The sequence below is a fragment of the Aricia agestis genome, chromosome 15 (genome assembly GCF_905147365.1).
Source record: "Aricia agestis chromosome 15, ilAriAges1.1, whole genome shotgun sequence".
NCBI classification, from domain to species: Eukaryota; Metazoa; Arthropoda; class Insecta; order Lepidoptera; family Lycaenidae; genus Aricia; species Aricia agestis.
This window is the reverse complement of record NC_056420.1, coordinates 4,681,962-4,702,164: the sequence shown is the minus strand read 5'-3', so window position 1 is coordinate 4,702,164 and position 20,203 is coordinate 4,681,962. Positions and strand designations below refer to the sequence as shown.

General features: G+C 37.5%; 1 protein-coding gene and 1 long non-coding RNA gene across 2 annotated transcripts in view; one reads left to right on the top strand and one right to left on the bottom strand.

Annotated features, from left to right (window-relative positions):
- Positions 1-40: 40 nt before the first annotated feature.
- The window catches only part of LOC121734098 (tyrosine-protein phosphatase non-receptor type 9-like), a 99,840-nt gene continuing 79,677 nt past the window's right edge, over positions 41-20,203 (bottom strand). The window contains exons 6-15 of the mRNA XM_042124515.1: positions 19,698-19,810; positions 16,537-16,651; positions 14,322-14,398; positions 7,634-7,820; positions 7,117-7,280; positions 4,098-4,327; positions 3,632-3,768; positions 3,063-3,139; positions 2,693-2,850; positions 41-2,021 (exon numbers count right to left, since the gene is read on the bottom strand). Coding sequence (XP_041980449.1) covers positions 1,950-2,021; positions 2,693-2,850; positions 3,063-3,139; positions 3,632-3,768; positions 4,098-4,327; positions 7,117-7,280; positions 7,634-7,820; positions 14,322-14,398; positions 16,537-16,651; positions 19,698-19,810 — 1,330 coding nt within the window. The 3' untranslated portion in view covers positions 41-1,949. The remainder of the gene's footprint in view (positions 2,022-2,692; positions 2,851-3,062; positions 3,140-3,631; positions 3,769-4,097; positions 4,328-7,116; positions 7,281-7,633; positions 7,821-14,321; positions 14,399-16,536; positions 16,652-19,697; positions 19,811-20,203) is intronic.
- Positions 979-20,153, top strand: LOC121734104. The gene is made up of 3 exons (XR_006036662.1): positions 979-1,036; positions 8,307-8,319; positions 20,143-20,153. It is a non-coding gene; the product is annotated as an uncharacterized LOC121734104 (long non-coding RNA).

The window sequence follows — 20,203 nt, the reverse complement described above, 5'->3', positions numbered from 1 at the left end:
TTTATAACTTTATGGGGAAATAATAAATGATAGTCGAAAATCAATATATTACAAGTATCTTTATTTTCACACATATTTTGTCGAGGGTATTTAATTTAGATTTTAAAACAGAAGTCGATAAAATATTTACATATACAAGAATCAACAGACGTATCAGAACATATTATATAACAACTTTCTTAACACTACAAGAAATACAAAACGAGACGCAAACTCAAATTCTATCTTAATCCATCACCAGGGCGAAATCATTCCATAAAACATTATTATTACCATGTTTTCTTAATTCATTTAAACATATTTTTTTTACATTTCATACTTAGAAAACAAAATACGCAAAACGCGTACGTGCACGCAAGCTTATTGCGTACTGCACGCACATTGATATATTAAATTTAATCTATTTGGAAATACAGAAAATATACCAAAGTTTTACTTTTTGTGCTGTGGTACGGGATAAAACAATTATTTTGGAAAATACATTGAATTAATATTGTTTTATGGAATGATATCTCAACCAAGATTAAGATAAGAATTACTCTACTTATAGGATGTGGGTAAGTTACGTAGGCACAAAGATGATATTTTGAAAGTGATAGCGTTACATGATATTTAGAGGGTACATTCAATGGTAAAATATTTTTGTATTGACATAAAGTACTTTGTGCAATCTTTTAAAATAATCTTCAATCTGATTAAAAGTATAAATATGTTTATTTTAATTATTCTTAGTTATCATGTTACGTGATTTTAGGATATTTTATTAGACTGTTATATGATTTGTGTAAATATTTTCTTATCTCATACGCACATACGCTTTTTTGTTTTCATTCATCATACATTTGAATTTTTAATCTTAAATAGTCTATGGCTTAATACATTTATACTCGTTTATTGTTATTTATATTATCTATTTTAAAATGTTATCTTTTAATGTTTGTTTTGCTTGACTGATAATATTCAATCTGAGGGGTTACATTTCATTCTGATCATGATTCAAAGTCAAGCAGTATTTTTATGATAGCAGCATGATTTTGTATGTGTATGTGAGTTTACGTAGAACCAATCAGCAAAATAGACTTACAGCGTATCAATACAGTATGAGATGAATGTCAGGCAAACGGGAGGCGATATGTGGTGGGACGGCGATACGAAATATAACTCTGATATGACACATGTATCGTGGACTATATCTACACTCGTGTTAACTATTACACTATGAGTACATTGGCTATATGCTCCGGTATCACTGCAGTCCGTACGTTCCTATTTCCAAGAAATTAACAGTTATCAGTCTATTCATTACGATAAGTGCATTACATACGTACAGTTACAAAAATGTGAAACGCGCTATAACGCGCCCTATCCTCGACTACCGGCACCTAAACTATACAATTTCCTGTCGCGAGTCCGAATACTACTTTCGATAGATAAAAAAAAAACTTCGCATAGCCATAATTTATAATAAATACAAAATGGAAAACTTAATTAGGGTTTTGGTCACCGAATTCTTTACATGGAAAAATAAATTAACCGTATACCTCACTAGCGTTCACTCGATTATACTACAGGAACGTCAATTTATAATTTTCTCGATACTAGGGTTTAGAGCGGGCTCTAGAGGCGGTGAACCAACTGGGGGGATATCACACTGTTTCGTGTAGGGTTACCACTTGTGGAACGTTCCGTGACGCGTCCGGGATAAACTTGTGCGGTTGGCAACCCTGGGCGCTCACTGACACTGCACACGACACTCACTAGCGACCGCTATCGTCTTTACTCCAGGCGACTCGAGTTTCGGTGAATCATTGACTCACATTAATCTAGGATACACTGAATGTTCCATACTTGTAGCTCACAGTAATCCCTGGTACGCTCGAACCAGCCGCTGCGTACGTGCGTGTGTGCGTGCACGTCTACAGCACGCTGCAAGAGGCTCGCGACAGTCTTCATTCTGACTCGTCGTCGTTGTCGTCGTCGAAGCCGGCGAGGTCAGCAGACTCTAAATATCCGTGCATCACCTGAAACACAATAAGATAATTAATAAGGTTGGAACTTCTACATTTTATAACTAAAGAATATATTGCGTGGTGACACGTGCATGTGCAGAAGTACTCCCGGCTTACTTAGACGATTGTGTCACATTTATTATTGTCAATCGATATACTACTTATGTACTCTTTTATTGACCTCCGTTTAGGCTTTTACTAATAAATATATCAACCAAGCATATTCAAAGTCCGCTGCCTTGGTTATTTGATACTAGATGTTCCGCGCGGCTTCGCCCGCGTAATTTAGGAATTTCACGAAAACCGTACATTTTTCCGCAAAAAATAGCCTATGTCCCTTCACGTGGTCTAATAACATAAAAATTGCTCCAGTAGTTCTTAAGATAATCAAATTAAAAAAAACCGTTTTTTTCCACATTTTCCTCTATTTCTTCGCTCCTATTAGTCTTAGCGTGATAAAATATAGCCTATAGCCTTCCTCGATAAATGGGCTATCTAATACTGAAAGAATTTTTCAAATCGGACCAGTAGTTCTTTAGATTAGCGCGTTCAAACAAACAAACTCTTCCGCTTTATAATATTAAAAGTATAGATTTCCAAATGTACCAACAAAAAGGAAGCGTATAGTTTTTAGCTATAATAATATAATTATTATGTCGACTATTATGTCATATAGCACTCACCGCGTACTCTATGAGCGCCAGGTGACAGAACACGTACTGGTCCGGCATCTGTATGGAGTGCGCCCGCTGCGCGCGTACGCGCTCCACCGTCCCGCGCACGTCCGCCACGCCCTCCGCCGCCAGCCGTGACGTGCACGTGTCTAGGGTTAGGAACGTGCCTGGAATACAGCCAAGTTAAAATTGCATTAAAAATAGGTGTTTTCAATAAAAAAAATACGTTGAGTCACATGGTGCCTCTTGTCAGAAACTTCGAAATAAATTCTTGCCAGAATAGATCCACGTTCGAAAAATGTTTGGAAAGAAGAATCATTTTTTTTTTTTCATCTCAAGAAACGATATTAATGGCTTGTAAAATTACACATTTTATTACCTGTCCTTCCAATTCCGGCGGAACAGTGCACGACGATCGGCGGCCCCCTACTGTGTCCCGCCCACGCGTCACCTAATCTGTAACGCGAAATATTCAATTATTATTCCTCACCATCCCATTTAAAACATTGGCAACGTTGTTTATTAGTATTTTAATGTTTGAGGAGGTGTTACGGTGTAGTTTTAAATAGGTACTATCTGATTTTATGCACGCGTATTATAATTTATACAATACCTATTATGCACGCATGAGTGGTGCAAGTACTATTATAAAATTGAATCCACATATGCGTAAATAAAAAATAAATAAATTAATAAATAAACGTTTATTCAGTAATCTGGACATTACACAAAGTTCTGTACATTTAAATCGGCTACACTTGTGCGTACTTCACGTATGTGTACGCATTATGTGTTTACCTGTGCGTATGTAGTACACTGCACGTTTACGCGCTTACGCTGTGCGTGTAAGTACGCGTTGTATTGCGTGTAAGTATGCGTTGTATTGCGCGTAAGTATGCGTTGTATTGCGTGCACGTTATATCTGCATGAACATGTTTGTTAACGTACTCTGTGCGCGCCTTGGCCTGGGCGCGTCGCACGAGCGCTAGGAACCGTAGCACGGGCGCGGCGCGGCCGCCGCCGGGCACGCCGTAGTCCGGCCACCGCGTGTACTGACCATGCCACACGCGCCGCTTCTGCTCCGTCTGGAAACACGAGATGATATTCTTGTTATTAAAATGGTTCTTCGCGTAGTATAGTGCTACACGATCTCGTGTTTCAGCAAACTTACATATTCTGTATTATGCTAGAAAATAATTCTTTTATTCGCTGTTATCGATCAAATATGTGTTTTGTGATAAACTTCGACGTTCGTCAGTTATTACAGTTGTGTGTAAAAATAATAAAATAGTCTTCACGTGCAACACTTTTCTAGTACGCTTTGTGGCGTTTTATACGCGTGTGCGTGCGGCGATTCAAGCGGCCCAGAATAAAGATATAACTGTAATAATGCGGGACCAAACTATCATCTCACCCGTAGATCAGTGAGCACGAGGTGCGATATAGTATAGTCCTCCTCGTGTTCGACGCTCTCTGTGAGCACGCTGTGTGCAGCGTGCGTGTGCGTCACGCCCGGCGTCGCGGGCCAGTACTGCCCGCACTTTACCCGGCCGCGCTCGACCGTGCGCGTCGTCATCACTATCACCAGACTGCCCTGCTCCCACACCATGCGCCAGAAGTCACCGAAAGTCTTTGGTAGCGGACCTGAAGATGATAAAATTAAATATTTAATTATTAATAGATTAAAAAACTAGAAAAAACGCTCTCTTATTTAACTTTTACAAATTACTGTATTGTCATTAGTTCTTAATACGTATGCGAAGTTTTAAATTATCCCCAGATCCGTTACATACAGCCCAAGCTAAAATATGTATTATTGAAAACGTTCAGTAGCAGCTATCGGTGGCAACTAGATTCTTAAAATTGATTACAAATTTCGGAATGCTGACAATTAAAATCGGCTCTGTACTTTAGTATTTACAATGATGAAAAATATGCCATAATTCTACCAACCCTCATACCTTTCTCTTGGCTTAAAAATAATTCTGTAATCTTTTTGACGTATTTTATAAAGTACCCAAGCAATTAGACTGCGAAAGACGCGGGTTAATCAGACCCTAAATTATTATCGCTTCGATGTTCATATTTGCTAAATTTAAAAATAATTATCTTACTCGAAACATAATTTTCTTTATATAACCGACTTTGCGTCACTCGTGATATTCTTTGGTTTGAATTTAACGTATATTCTTCTGCTTAGACGTCTGTACACACAAGTAATAAATCAACCTAAAATATAGTTATTTGATTTTACCACACTTTGTATATTGGCGCTTATTCTAGCCTCGTAAAGTCGCACCTTGACCGCAATACATCCGGTGACGTCATTGAAAACTTTACCCCGAAACGGAAAGCGTTTATGTGGCGAGGCGCGGCGCGTGGCAGCGAGCCAAGGGAAATGGTCAAAACAATACGTTCCGGGAAACCATTTCAAGTTCACCCCCGCGAATAATGGAGCGCGCTATTTGTAGCGAGCTTCAGCCGTATAACTACTTACTATATTATAAGTTCTTTTCTATGCAGGTTTTTAGTTGAATAAATAACATAGTGCATAGTGAAGTCAGCGTACTGACTTCATCAAAGTTAATCATGTTCTCTAGGTGGTAGTGCTGCCTTTTCACGCGTTTCCCGTAGTCCTACCTTCAGGAGCAGGAGCACCGTTGGGGTTTTAGTGGGTAGTCCCGGGTGCGGATATTACGTCCGCCCCGGGGAGTCCCACATACCTCAGTGGTCCTCCCCAGGCCCCGGGGATGCGTAAATGCATTCCCCCAACGATAAAAAAAAATAGGTGGCAGTGCTGCCTACACTTAGCAAACAATTGAAAGCGGCATTGTTGTGTGGCAAATTGCGCGGCAATGTTGTGGCAACAAGTTACAGCAATGTGTTTGCTCAGCAATGTTGCGAAGCTTTGCTGCAGAGTTCGCGTTAGAACGAGACAAATGGAAGAGCTTGGGGGAGGTCTTTGCCTGGATGGCTGTGGCCGACCGAACCAAAAAAAATTACACGTCGATATTATGAAATCTTTTCATTATATTATGAAGTCGGTAAAAATACACACATTTAACGACATTATTAAAATTCTGTTTACAATATGACAGTACAAAAATGTTTTTATGGATTTCTATATGGCTTGAGTCCAATATTAAAGATAAATAACGTTTTATATGTTGAATGGAAAATTCGAATAATGCCAAGTTCAGGGTGACAGATCTATTTGCTCGAATATTGGATGTATTCGTGGAAAAAGAACTACAACAATCGCTATGAGCACAGATAAAATATTGTGAAAGTAATTTGAATGTTTTATGTTTCGTTTTGTTTGAGATACCGTCGAGTTATTCTCGGTAAAAAAAAGTATTACAATACATTTGCTATTTTCATAGAAGCTCGCTTTCTTTGAAAACATTATAACTTCGTATAAAAATAGTTTGAATAATGCAAAAAGAACTCGTACAAATACGCTAGTTATTTTTTTTTTCTCTTAGTTGCAAATATTTTGTAATACTATCCTATCCGTTTTAGGGTACCGTAGTCAACCAAGTTTTGTTGATTACAGAACCCTTAAAGTTTAAACGGAACCCTAACCAGCAGATTTTTTGTATGTTGGTAGGTTAATTAATAGCTGTTATATAATTTAAGAGTAACATTAACCTACAAATAGAACGCTCCATATTTTAGGACCATCAAATCAAAGTAAAAAATCATTTTTATCTCTACTAGCTACTACTTTCAAGATTTTTCGCACATAAAAATGTTGTTTGTCTTATCAGAATAAAGCTACTCACAAAAAATATGCTTGATAGTAATAAAAAAAAAATCTAGAGCTCTATAAAAGTAAGATTCAAAAGAGGGTATCAATCATTTTGGCTGCAGGCACAAATACCTGAAAAATATCCAGGACTGTGGGGAATTGTGGAAAAAATTCTCATAGCACTTCACACAGTACGTCCGTGTAGTATAGCGGTTCCCGTTGGCTAAAGGCATAAAGTTACGGCCGTTCCCAATATTTGATCTATCTCTGGTTGCCCTACTAGAGATAGGAATAGCTCACATTAGAGACATATATTTTATGTCAATTCAATGTTAGCTGCGATCGGTTGTATGTCAAACCAGAGATAGATTGAATATTGGGAACGGCCGTTAATATACCTAGCGGAATAGAGAAACAAAGGCCTAAGCAAGAGAGATGTCAATATCAGTAACACTGCGTGGTAAAAAGAGACGTGTGATACATGACGGCAGCACTCTTTCTTTGACGTCCAGTCGGTACGTGCCGCACGTTGACAATTTAATCAATTTAATCTCATAGAAATCATGTTATACGTACACATATTTTTACACACAGATGAAACCAATTTCGGTTTCGTTTGACAGCTCGAGATTGTTGCTCTATTCCGCTAGGTATATTAACTTTATGGCTAGAGGTCACTCACCCTGCGTGCATATAAACGCGTTCCGCTGCTTGTAGCCGTCGACGTAGTTGGCGTTGATGTAGTCGGAGGCGGCGTCGTCGGGGTCCGCGCGGGACAGCGGCACTCGCGAGTGGTCGTAGCACAGCACGTCCGTGTAGCGGTTCTTGGGTAGGTTCGCGGGCAACCTGCAACGTGGAAGGGTAATTTAATTAAAAATCTAAAAGAAAGCTATAGACGATAGTAGGCGAAGGCGAGATAGCAAAAAATGCTGAAAGGAATCCCGAGCTTGACGTTGATAAAAGTTGGCGTACCAAGTGCACGCACGAAATGTCTGTCTCGTTCGCACAACAGAAGCTCATCATGTGTGTCCCGCTCACACGTACGTACTTGGCATGGTGGAAGGTGCCGGTGGGCGGCCTCGCTCGTATCTCGTCATACTCTGCTGCTAGACTACGCCGACCGAGCGCGCGCACGCATTTATGCTATCTCGCTCATACAGCAGACATTATGATATGTCTGTCCCGCTCACTATACATACTTGGCATGGTGGAAGGTGCCGGTGGGCGGCCTCGCCCGTATCTCGTCGTACTCGGCGGCGAGCCCGCGGCGGCCGAGCACTCGGACGCGGGCGAGCAGCGCGGCGGGGGACTCACCCGCGCCCCCGCCCCCGCACTCCTCGTCCGACAGGCCCGGCGACGCCTCGCCCGACGACCACGTGCCGCGCGCTGCAACAAACAGGGTAACATACAATGAGAAGTTTAACAATAAACGAAAAACAAATAATAAGTAGTTAAAGCAAACACGCTTTAAAAAATCGAATGGATTAGACATTTTACATATAGCCGTTATAAAGCCGGCCGCCATAAAAGCGTGTAAAAAAGATTTGGGAGGCAGACAGGATAATCTTATATTTTGCTTTAACATGTGAACATTGTACTTTATATTCTGCTGTCAATCAAAACTTCGTATACGAAATCACTCTGCAGCTACGCATATTTTTATTATAAACACCAAAGTGTGTCAGTCTGTTTGAATCTTTCAACGCATAAAGCGCGGAATCGATTTATATTTTTTATGTATCCTACATATATTTTGAACCGGGAGAGTTACAGTACACTGAGCATTCTAAATCCCTTTTCATCCATAGTTACAACTCACACTATTCAAACAAAATAACAGAGAGTTGGTAACAAACTTTTTAATGAAAACAGGTAGAAAATAATAGTAAAAATTGTTCAAAACGTCGACAAATAGAAATTTGATGTTGTAAAATTAACTATAAATAAAAATTTAATTAAAGACATGGAGAAAGTGGATAACTAACATTTTATAATATTTATCATTTTCCCCTAATAATTTGAATAAACCTTGTAACTACCCACTTTATCATCTGGATATCTATATATCTATACATAAAATCACATTTTTTTTATTTCTAATCATTTTCCCGGTCCAAAATCCAGTTATGCAAAAATCATTTTCAAATAGTTATACTCCACTCGGGCTAGCTTGTCGCTAGCGGTCGTTGACTCCCTGTCAAAAACTTGTCATTTTCCATATAAAACCACAATAAACAATATCTGACACTTCATTGTCAATCGCGGATTATATGGAAAATGACAAGTTTTTGACAGGGAGTCAATGACCGCTAGCGACAAGTTAGCCCGAGTGGAGTATAGTTACCCACTCCCTCCACTCACGTCTTCAATTATAAGTAGGTAAAGTAGGGCATGAAATATAAAATCGACCAACTAGATATAATCTAACTTATAAATAATAATTAATTTCAACTTCAGTCGACCAATAGAAATTCGTTGAATACCAATCATATAATAATAGATACGATACGAATTGCTACGTCTATCTGCTTGATTAATTATTAAACTATAAATAGACTAAATTATTATAAACACTTAATCGATATTTACGTTTGCGTAATACAGACATTACATTCAGAATCATATTATTGATCTAAAATCTAAATGTAAACAAAAAATTAAACTGTACCTGCTACCAATAAGATATACTCTCTGTCATCTTTATAATATCCATTTAGTTATGTACATTGAATTTAATCAACACCTACAGCACAAGACTATTAGTGAAGGGGTTGTGCACCTAATTTTTTAGTACCCTATGCCTATCTTTCGTTTTGTTTCATTTTCTTATTATGTATTTATTGAGAGACAATAAACTATTATTATTATACTACTGCAATGTTTTCACGCTAGAGGAAGCACCAGCATGTCAGTATACATTAGTTTTATTCGACGTTTGACAACGTTTCTGTCAATATTCTGGTGACGTCTACGACATATTGTTGGATTCAGGGTCCGTACCACAATAGACATAACTACCAGTAGTTCGACTGCAAAGAAACGGACAGGTTTCAATATCTGTCAAATTCGTAGGGTTTCACTAAGATTATGAACGGAATGCAAAGCCTCGCACTGGCTGATATAATTTATGTTTAAATATTTAAAATAAAGATTTTAAAATTGGATTCTGATAATTTTAATCGCATGTGCCAAAACACAAACAACAATACGACCAAAGAGGAACACGTCCAGCGAATACGAGGGCTGCTATTTATGTATCCGGAATTAAAAAAAGAAACAAACATATATCATTTAATATGGTTTTATTGCTTTTCAAAATATTCGCCGCGATGATCGACACACTTTTGCATACGCTGGAACCAATTTTCATAGCACTTTTTCCATTCTGATTGAGGTATCTCCAAAACGTGCATTTTGAACGCATCAACAGCCTCTTCGCGGCTCGAAAAACGTTGACCACGTAATTTGTTCTTCGCGTATGGAAATATAAAGAAATCGTTAGGTGCCAAATCAGGGCTGTACGGCGGATGACCAGTCAATTCGATCTTTTGACCCTCCAAAAACTGAGTTGTTTCAGCTGAGGTGTGACAGCTAGCATTGTCGTGATGAGTATGATTCTGCGTTGTCGGTTGTCCTTTCTTATTTCTTCAAAGACTTCTGGTAAACAAATGGTCGTATACCATTCAGAATTAACCGTTTTACGATTCTCTAATGGCACTGTAGCCACATGTCCATTAATTCCAAAAAAACAGGCGACCATTTGCTTCAAAGTACTTTTTGCACGAGTAACTTTTGTTGGTTTGGGCTCATCTTGGAACACCCACACCGTTGACTGTTGTTTAGTTTCGGGGTCATATGCATAGATCCAAGATTCATCACCTGTGTAGATATTATAAACGGCTTTTGACGTACCACGGTTGTATTCTTTTATCATTTTTTTGCACCAATCGACACGAGCCCGTTTTTGATCGATTGTCAAGTTGTGCGGAATCCAACACGAACATATTTTTTTACAGCCAAATGTTCGTGTAATATCTTATGTATGCTCGTCATACTTATGCCTAAGGGCGCCTCTATCTCGCGATATGTAACATGACGATCACGCATTATTAGTTCCCGCACAGCATCTATATTTTGTGGGACAACAGCTGTTTTTGGGCGACCTTCTTTATTTTCATCCGTGAGCATAGACCGCCCACGATTAAACTCACTGTACCAGTGATAAACAGTGGTTTTTGATGGTGCTTCATCTCCAAAAGTTGCGGTGAGTTGAATAAAGCACTGTTGTTGATTTAGCCCACGCCGAAAATCGTAGTAAATCATTGCACGAAAATGTTCACGCGTTAAATCCATGGCAAATGAAGACACGCAATTTTCAAAATGACGCCACAATGGAAAAATAATTGACAGTCACATGAAACAAAATGTATTCTTCAACCAAAGAGTTCTATTTTCAAATGTTGTAATTACTTTTTAAATATTGTTCTTGTAAGTGGCCAGTTCCGGATACATAAATAGCAGCCCTCGTATGTCATAGTTTTAAATTCGTAGGTAACAAGTTAACAACCCTAGCGACGATTTTCGTCATAATACGTCAAATTTAAAAATTTCAACATCAGTTCTAAGTCGGCATACTCTATAATTCTGTCTACTCTGACCGTACCACGAAATCGTTTTGAGACTCAAACAATCGTACGAGAATGCCGCGTCCTGCTCTAACAACGTCATTTCACGTTTGTTAGAGCAGGACGCGGCATTCTCGTCCGATTGTTTGAGTCTCAAAATTGTTTCGTAGTAGACCTACTGGTCGGATTATATTTCTGTATGCGCTAGTAGCGCCCTCTGCTAGGATCTTTGCGTAATATTTATTTTTTAATTGTTTGACATTTAAATTAGTAGCATTATGGGCTCCCACACAAAACTGCTAGTTCCCATCGCACCGCAAAAATCTGCAACAAAACTCATACTAAAAATGACATTGCGATACGATGTGAATTCGCAGTTTTGTGTGGGAGCCCTATAGGCATACCAAACCTAGTTTACATTCAGATTTAAATGAATCTTTGTATAGGTCCTTGCCCGGGCAGCTCTGTCGATATGTATAGCACAGACGATGTCCTACTTTCCGCTACGTATTCAATCTAGAATCTAGATTCTAGGACTCTTAATAGTACTCATACATGGTACTGTGTATCGTTCAACCGGCAAGACGATACTTCCTGCAGGCTTACGGCAAACCAGAAACGTCGAGAAAAAGTATGTACTCGTAGTAGCATTAGTACTTAAATAAGTCGCGTTAAGTCCCGATTAAAAAGTTTCAAACCAGAGACATTTAATAACTATTATTACTATAGTTTCGTGAAGAATTTAAAAGAAAATGTGTGATATTTATTATTATAATTTTCATTAACTTAAACTTAAGGCATCATTAAATATCTCTTAGAACGGCCGTTTGCAGTTCGCTCAGTAAACAAAATTCGTAACTCATATTATTATGGCAATTTACGCTACTAGCTAAACAAGCGTGGAGCCCGTGCCAAGTCTTTACTAATGTTACAAATGTGAAAGTGTTTCTATCTGTCTGTCTGTCTGTTACCGCTGTATGTTGTTCATGCTTAAACCGCTGAACCGATTCTGCTGAAATTTGGAAAGGATGGGTATGGATACTTTGAGTCCCGGGAAAGGATATAGGATACTTTTTATCCCGGAAAAATGTACGGTTCTTGCGCGATATACGAATTTTGGCGCAACGGAGTTGCGGGCGTCATAAAATGTTTTTATATAAGTGCAAGCTTCATATGTCTGTATAGCCCGAATATGATATTGATAACTGACAATTCAACTTATCGAAATTAAGATGCTAAATACAGAATCTGGAATCTAGAATGAGCGTGTAATTGGTGCTTTACACATACAATATTACTATTGTCATCCAGCCTTACAAATGCGTGCGACACGATGACCCACATACTGTGCTATGCTAATAAGATATATTCATTTCCATTTATTGCTTACTACCCTACAACTGATATGGATATATTGTGATCTACAGCAGCGTAATACAGCTATGTTATTGAAAACAGAGTCAACTACATATTAAGTACATGTATGCGACGATACTAAATTGTTCTACTGTCCAAAATTTGCCCGTATGAAAATACTGTAACATTTTATTTTTGAATTATACATTTAGAGAAAATAACTTATCGTTTCTTGGCTTTAAAAAGACTCCAAAGAAGAAACACTTTATTTTTTATAATGGTTTTGGCACATATAGAAGAGGCATAGTAACACTAGGCACGTACCGTGGAAAACAAAATAGATTTTGAGCCATAACATTGTTGCACGCAACAATGTTAAAATATAAATCCGAACGCCAAATCGCTCCAAACAAATAAAACTTCTAACGACTGCGTTGCGCCTGTGCATTTCGATAAATGAAAATAGAAAGGTTTCATAGTTGGAATATAAAATACTATGTATTCGGTGTTGGCAAACAAACGCAATTTTAATATTGAAAAAAACGAGCATTTTGATGCTACTAGTTTTTGTCCATGGCTCCACTGGCCGAATGGCCTTAGATCCTACGTAGCTTTACTTTTTAACCGACTTAAAAAAATAAGGAGGTGTCTCAATACGAGGTTTTTTTAAGATAAAAACTAGAATCTGTGTTAATCCAGAACTACTGCCAAACCAAGCTTTATCTATCTATCAGCTTGCCAATCTAAAAGATAATAGATTGGCAGATTGGTTAGCTCTGATAATTACCTAACTAGCTATTTGACCGAGCTTTGCTCGATATTTGATAAAACACGAATTAAATGACATTTTCTAAAAATGATTCCTAGCTAGATCGATTTATCGCCCCCGAAACCCGGTATACTAAATTTCATGAAAATCGTTGGAGCTAAGAATAGAAAATGCATTATAATTTCCAACTCACGCGATGAAACCCTGCTACGCTCTTGCTGTCCCATTACCATCAAATATCAATTGTATAATGATATATCAATGATATATATTTTAGTTCTTACAATAATAATGTATTCAGCCACAACTTTAACGTTTTTTGATAATAATTTATTGTGACATTGAAATGTTTAACGACATGACATATTATTATATTTTTTGTCTTCAAACTAGAAGGCAACGACCGAAACTCTTAGCGGGCTCCTAGACGATCAATTGTATTGTACAATATTATTTACCGTCTAATGTTGATATTGAACGCGCCCGCCTTATTAATCTAATTGTCAAATAAATTGATCAATGATATTGCACAGTGAAATTGACCGTCTAGGGTCCACTTAAACGCTACCATAAAGTATAAAGCAAGAAGAAAATTGTAATGATCTTTTAATATAATATATTATATGAAATGTTTTATCAAATTATCTGTACTTCAGATGTCAAGTGTTTTGTGTAATAAATTTTATTGCGAAAGAAGCAACTAATTCTAAACTCCTTGAAAAAGTAATTTATATCTTTCGCGTGTTTCAGATGAGAAGATAAATACGACGTTTAATATTTTTCTTTTCGCGTTTATTTCATGACACGAAACAAAATGATAAACAGCCTGTCTACCCTATAAATGCCTAGTGAGATATTAAATAACTTTCTGATAAATATTAATATATTTTTAGACTATGCTATCGAAATTAAAATTTTACCAGTATGAATAACTGGCAGTGGTTAGAGGGTTCATTGACTTCACTATGAAGATATTATTATTATATTTTTCCTGAATAAAAGTTTGTAATCAGATGTGTGAGGTTAACGACCTTAGAGCCTCGCTTCGTTTATATGTATTATGTTTACTCTCTCTCATACTATAAACTTAAACATATTGATACATACAAATACTTTACAAAATTATAAAATACTTACTGATTAAGTCTAAGTCATCCTCATCTCCGGAGTTTATGTGGTGGCCCTTCATGTCGCCATTATAGCCGTGCGTGTGCCTGAAACAAACAAATAAACTTCAATAATATTCTAGAAAATACACAAAAATTTGTACAGGCGAACATAGAACCTTCTTCTATTTTTAAGTCAGTTAAACATTTACCTAGTGGATAACTATTGCAAGATTGTTTTTGTCTGTAAGATATTGTGTAATTATTGGTAAACGTTAAAATATAATATGCATTATCATGCTAGGTATAATATAAGAAATTGTCTCTAATATCAGATTTTTTCTCCACAATAGTATTTTATTCGAGTATACATTTTGACATCCCTAATCTAAGCCACATAACTATTAAACCTCTCTCATTCAGATCAATAACATAAGAGCAGGAGGGGTAGTAGAGTTCGCCACACGGGAGACGCACTTGTGACCCCTTCCAAGGTCAATAATAAACTCAGTTCAGGGTTATTCAGCCTCTGAAATGACCTTTATGTAGATGGAATAAAAAGATCGCTCCGAGAAAATCCACGGTAAAATAACTTTGAAGTCACTTTACATAGGTATAGGTGTTTTTATAGGTGTTTAGAGGGTTCTTAGAGTAGATTTTGGATCGATTGAATAGAAAATTATCCTGCCTTTTTCTATATCCGTTCTAATTCTAATCTTAATCATTTGGAGTAAAAGTTAACAAACAATGAACATACAGACAAATCTTTCTATTATATTATATTTAGTGTAGATTCATGTTATAAACTTTATATAATGTATCTTTTACTGAAAATTTAAAATTGCTGTATATGGTATATATTATTATGCTCTTTGTTCAGACACGTCTTACATAGCAAGAAAAGAAACACTTCTCCCTAATATCCCAAGAGTCCATTAAGTTATTACCAACTCTACGCCAAGTTAAGTGGTTGACTGAAAAAAAATACTTTGAATAGAGTGTACCTACTTATTACATACTAGCTTTAACACGAGGTACTGCTTCTTATTTATTTTCTATTTCTTTTTAAGTAAAGAATGTAGATATTGTAGAATTTGTCCTATAATCTATCTATACAGGGTGTAACGAAACTAAGCGATAATACTTTCTGGTGTGTATGTGTTCCTTAGATAGAGTTCACTGTGAAAGTAGCAGCGCAGAAAGAGCAACTTTTTTGGTGATTTGTATGGGAAAATTCTGTACGCTGGGGCGCTTGCCCATACAAATCACAAAAAAGTGCTCTTTTAGCGCTGCTGCTTTCACAGTGAACTCTATCTAAGGAACACATACACACCATAAAGTATTATCGCTTAATTTTGTTACAAGGGGTAGATGAAAATCGCATTCGTTAAGAAGTCTGAACGTTGGGACATAATAGATTGTTACAATTGCCACCATGACTACAAATTCGAAGTTCAAAACTATTTACGGCATGCACAATCGATCGTGGGCAATCACAAAACATCAAAAAACACGAATGTCTTCTAAACTTTAGTATTGCATTGGCCCATTATCGAGGTAAACATTTTTAAAAGATTCATGATACTTTGAGTTCGTAAAGATAAAGTCTAGAAAAGAAACAAGCTCAGTAAAAAGATAAATCGCCGTCATTTTAAGACAGTTTCGAAACTGCTACAATAACTTGTAATTGCCCTGTCTAAAGGATGTTTAAGTTTCGTACAACAAAGAAGCGTATTGTCACCTTCAAATCCCCAGCTTAGAGGGAGTTGAGAATTTTGTAGCATCGATAGAGCTCTTTAAAACTGTTTATTAAAGTTTCACAATTTTGTACAACTTTTTATTTATTGGTCGGTTGTTTTGACAACTTCGTTCTTTTTAGATAATGTTATAACTCTAATATGATGTTATTTGATTGAATAACTATTAATTCTTATTACCAAATATATATTGCCCGGCAATATATATTATTTGTAATATTAATTAATAGTTATAAAATAATAGTTAATACCAAATAACAACGAATTGCGCGCCGATGTTTTAAATACAATATATCTTACGATTTGTCATCGGACACTCCTATGTTTTGGCGGAAAGAAGAGAAGAAAGCAAGAAGAAAAGAACACATTACACAGCGCGACGCGACAAAATTTTCGCGCGTTGCTGCAACGCAGACGTTGTATACACTAATTAGTGCCCTTGCGACGACACAAAGAAGCAATGTGATCTCGGTCTAACTCTGTGCTCACCTGAGACCTGGGTCGCAGGTGTATGGCTGGTCGCTGATGTGCATGATGTCCTTGTCGCCCAGCCGCCCCACGCCCACGCCCGTCATGTCACATGCCGCCTCGTGCTCTATTATACCTGCCAACAAAAAAAAGTTATTTTATTTCCATTAGGCTGCTGCGTTTAACTGGAACTGAGCTACACGTTACGAGGAATGTATTTTTAAGATTCAATAGAATCACTGCGCTAACCGAGATCGGGCAAATGAAGCGATTCTATTAATTCTTACACAGCTTAGCTTAGATAGCAATCCTGAAGCATCATCGTCTAAGATAGAGGATCTTAAACTGAAAACAGAAGGAACGCGGTGCTGAAAGTAAACGTGTAACTTCTTGCAAAGTAAAATTCTGAATCGCTCTTGATGCAGCAAAATTAGTAGGTCCTAAAAAAAAGACTAATTTGACAGGCTTCACCTTGAGCCATGGTGAATAAACATGATTGCGAAGTTCTATAACATGCACGAAATACCCCCCAATAACTTCGTAGTCGCTTGTATTGATCCATTGTTTGCCAACGTGGTGAAACCGCATAACTCTAACAAGTGACCCGATGTGAGCTAATAACAATTTTCCGACCCTTTTCCAAGGTGACTCCATCGTCGCAAGTTCGAAAAAAGGTCCGTAACTTATATGGGCAGTAAAATTTACATATTGCGCAGACCAGGGCACTCAGCCAATAATAGCAATCTATAATTTCAACAGCAAAGATAACAACCAAAATATGACATATCGCATCGCAAGCGCTATGTGACAAGGAGCGTTTGACATTCCATGCATTTTATAAATCTAGCTTCGCTCTCGGAATTGTCGAATGCAATTTGCCTAAGCATACCGAAACTAATTCGAGACGGAATATAGCGATTCGTTTTCAGTTCCCGCAAACAATTTATCATACAAACGTGACTAGATTTTTGGGATAGCGGGATTTTCAGGTCAGCTTCGTAGTGAAAACCGGGAGCAATCTATTTTTAGTGGTATCGACTTTTAAACAATACACGTGTGCCTGCACTGCACACAGCGAAGTGCCGCGTTTGTAAGCATTCGCTGGCTAAAAGGTATACTTTAGTAACATTTTTAAAACAGAGTAATATTTTTGTGAGCTCTTTGTCGCTATTCTTTGCTTGTCTGCTATGACGTTGCTAATGCTATTCTTTCAAGTTCATTGTTGCTTTTCATTGCCATGGAAACCTTTTACCAGATTGCACCAGGACGATTATGTTTTTCAAATTTATTAGAAACCTATTGAAGTCTTGTTATTTTGGAATCTAGGCCGGTATAAATAGTCAGTACTCAAGATGCATCTCGGTCTCAAGACACGGTTCAGGCTTTGTGATTGGTTGACTGTCAAAATTTGGATTGGTCCAAATTTTGACAGTCAACCAATAACCATAGAGCCGAACCGCGTCTTGAGACCGAGATGCATCTTGAGTACTGACTATTTATACAGGCCTAGATTCCAAAAAGGCCCTAGAGCCTCAACAGCTTGTCGCATTCAAATCTAAAGACACATCTTAAACTCAAGTTTAAGAGGTATCTTTAGATTCGCCAGGCGCGAGCGTGAGACTGGTTACTTCAGAGAAGTTAAATGTTTTTTTAATGGATAGGTTATCATGATGATATTCACAATTTGCAGTAATTCCTACAAGAGCTCTGAAACAACACGCGCCGTAGTTGCACTGTGGAAAATGAATTCACAGAACGCCTGAAATACACGCCGCCAACACGGGATCTATATTAAGGCCGTGGAAATTATGCGACTGATTGGATTTCTGCTTAAATCAATAATGCTACATTTCACAATGAATATTGTTGAGTGTAGAGTATAATGATTTTCGTATGAAAGTCGTGAAAGAAATTATTGTAAAATATGTCTCGACATCTTGTTCTGTCGCATCCAGAACAATTACATGTAGTTTCAATACTACCGCATCTGTTCCAGAATTTCTTCCAATCAAAGTTCAAACCAAAAGTTACAGTAAGTTTTTTGAGACTAAAGTTAGCGAAATCAGTCCAGACCTTGTCGAGTTTAAGCGAGACACTCTCAGTGCAATTTATTTTTATGTGGAACATAAATTAACGAGAACATTTGGAATGGAAATGTACTTATTAAATATAAAATAATGATCAAAGCCACCGACAAAATATTGTGAGCATGACCAACAACCGTGGTAAGATTATATAGGTAGCTTATCCTCATTATAGACCAATCCAATCACAGCACAAATAATTGTGATTTCACATAAAAGAGTAAAACAGTGCAATATCACGTCACACGCTCGTGTGGCTTTTAAGTTTTATCTAAGCGAGTTCGATTTAAGGGCACGACTGATTTTCCGTATATTATATTTATATATTGTAGCATAACTATACCTTTTTATAAAGCACAAATAATACAACAGCTAATATTACTAATGGATTAACAAAATGGCTTTTTTCGTAACTGTTAATCTTCGGGACAAAACAAGTGGACATTAATCATTTTCGTACATAAATCTTGTAAGTTAAACACTAACATTGATTTATAAGAGTTTCCATTAGTCTACGCTTAATGATGATTATTTCGGATTTTGGACAGTCAATACGCCTTAACGAGATCGTACAGTGGAATGTTTAACTAAACGTTGGTTGTGTTTGATTAAATCCATCATCGGCAACGCCTCGGGTCCAGTAGTTTAGTGGTTTGCTAGTTTTGGGTCGAATGCCGCGTTGGGACAGCAAAATGTTGTTTTCTAAATTATTGGTGACAATAATCAGTTTTATACCATACGACTGACGCATGGATAGGTGATTTGCGTCGGATATGCATCTAAAAGACCGTTGGAAAGTTGGCGGCCATCGGGTTTTGACTGTCGACTCCTGAGGGGCGTAACCTCCCTCTTCTAGGACTATGTAACTAACCTATCTAACTTTTGACAGTATTAATGAAATCAAAAATGCAACCCTCGTTACTAAACTTAGGTAACTCAAATACTTAGCTTAAGTAACTAGGTAACTTAACTTCAAGCAAAGTTAACTACGGCTCGAAATGTCTTGAAAAATTCAATCATTTGACTATAATAGTACCTGAAGCTCTAGTCAAGATCTTTGAATCTAACTAGAATCTAGGCTATGTATGGTGGACTCACCATTCTGCGGTTTGACGGGCGGTATGTGGTTGGCGATCACATAGTCGCCGATGACGCCGTCCAACTTGGCCGCCTGCAGCGTGCTAGTGTAGCACGTGCGGCAGTACTCCAACCTGGAACGTTAAAGTGAGCTACAGATAATGATATAAACAAGGAAAAAGAAAAGAAATATCATCTGCCACCGTGCGTTTTTCGCGTAACTTTCTAACGCGCACTGTTAAACTCTGGAACGAACTGTCACCAACAGTATTTCCGGACCTATACGACCTGCAAATCTTCAAGAAGAGAGCTTATTCCCTCTTAAAAGGCCGGCAACGCACCTTCAGCTCTTCTGATGTTGCGAGTGTCCATGGGCGACGGTAGTTGCTTTCCATCAGGTGACCCGTTTGCTCGTTTGCCTATATTCATAAAAAAAAAATTAAGATGTCTGTTTACTGTCTACGAGTTATGTGCTTTAAGATTTTGCTTACGTAGTAACTATTTATTTGGTAATTTGTGCTTTTGCG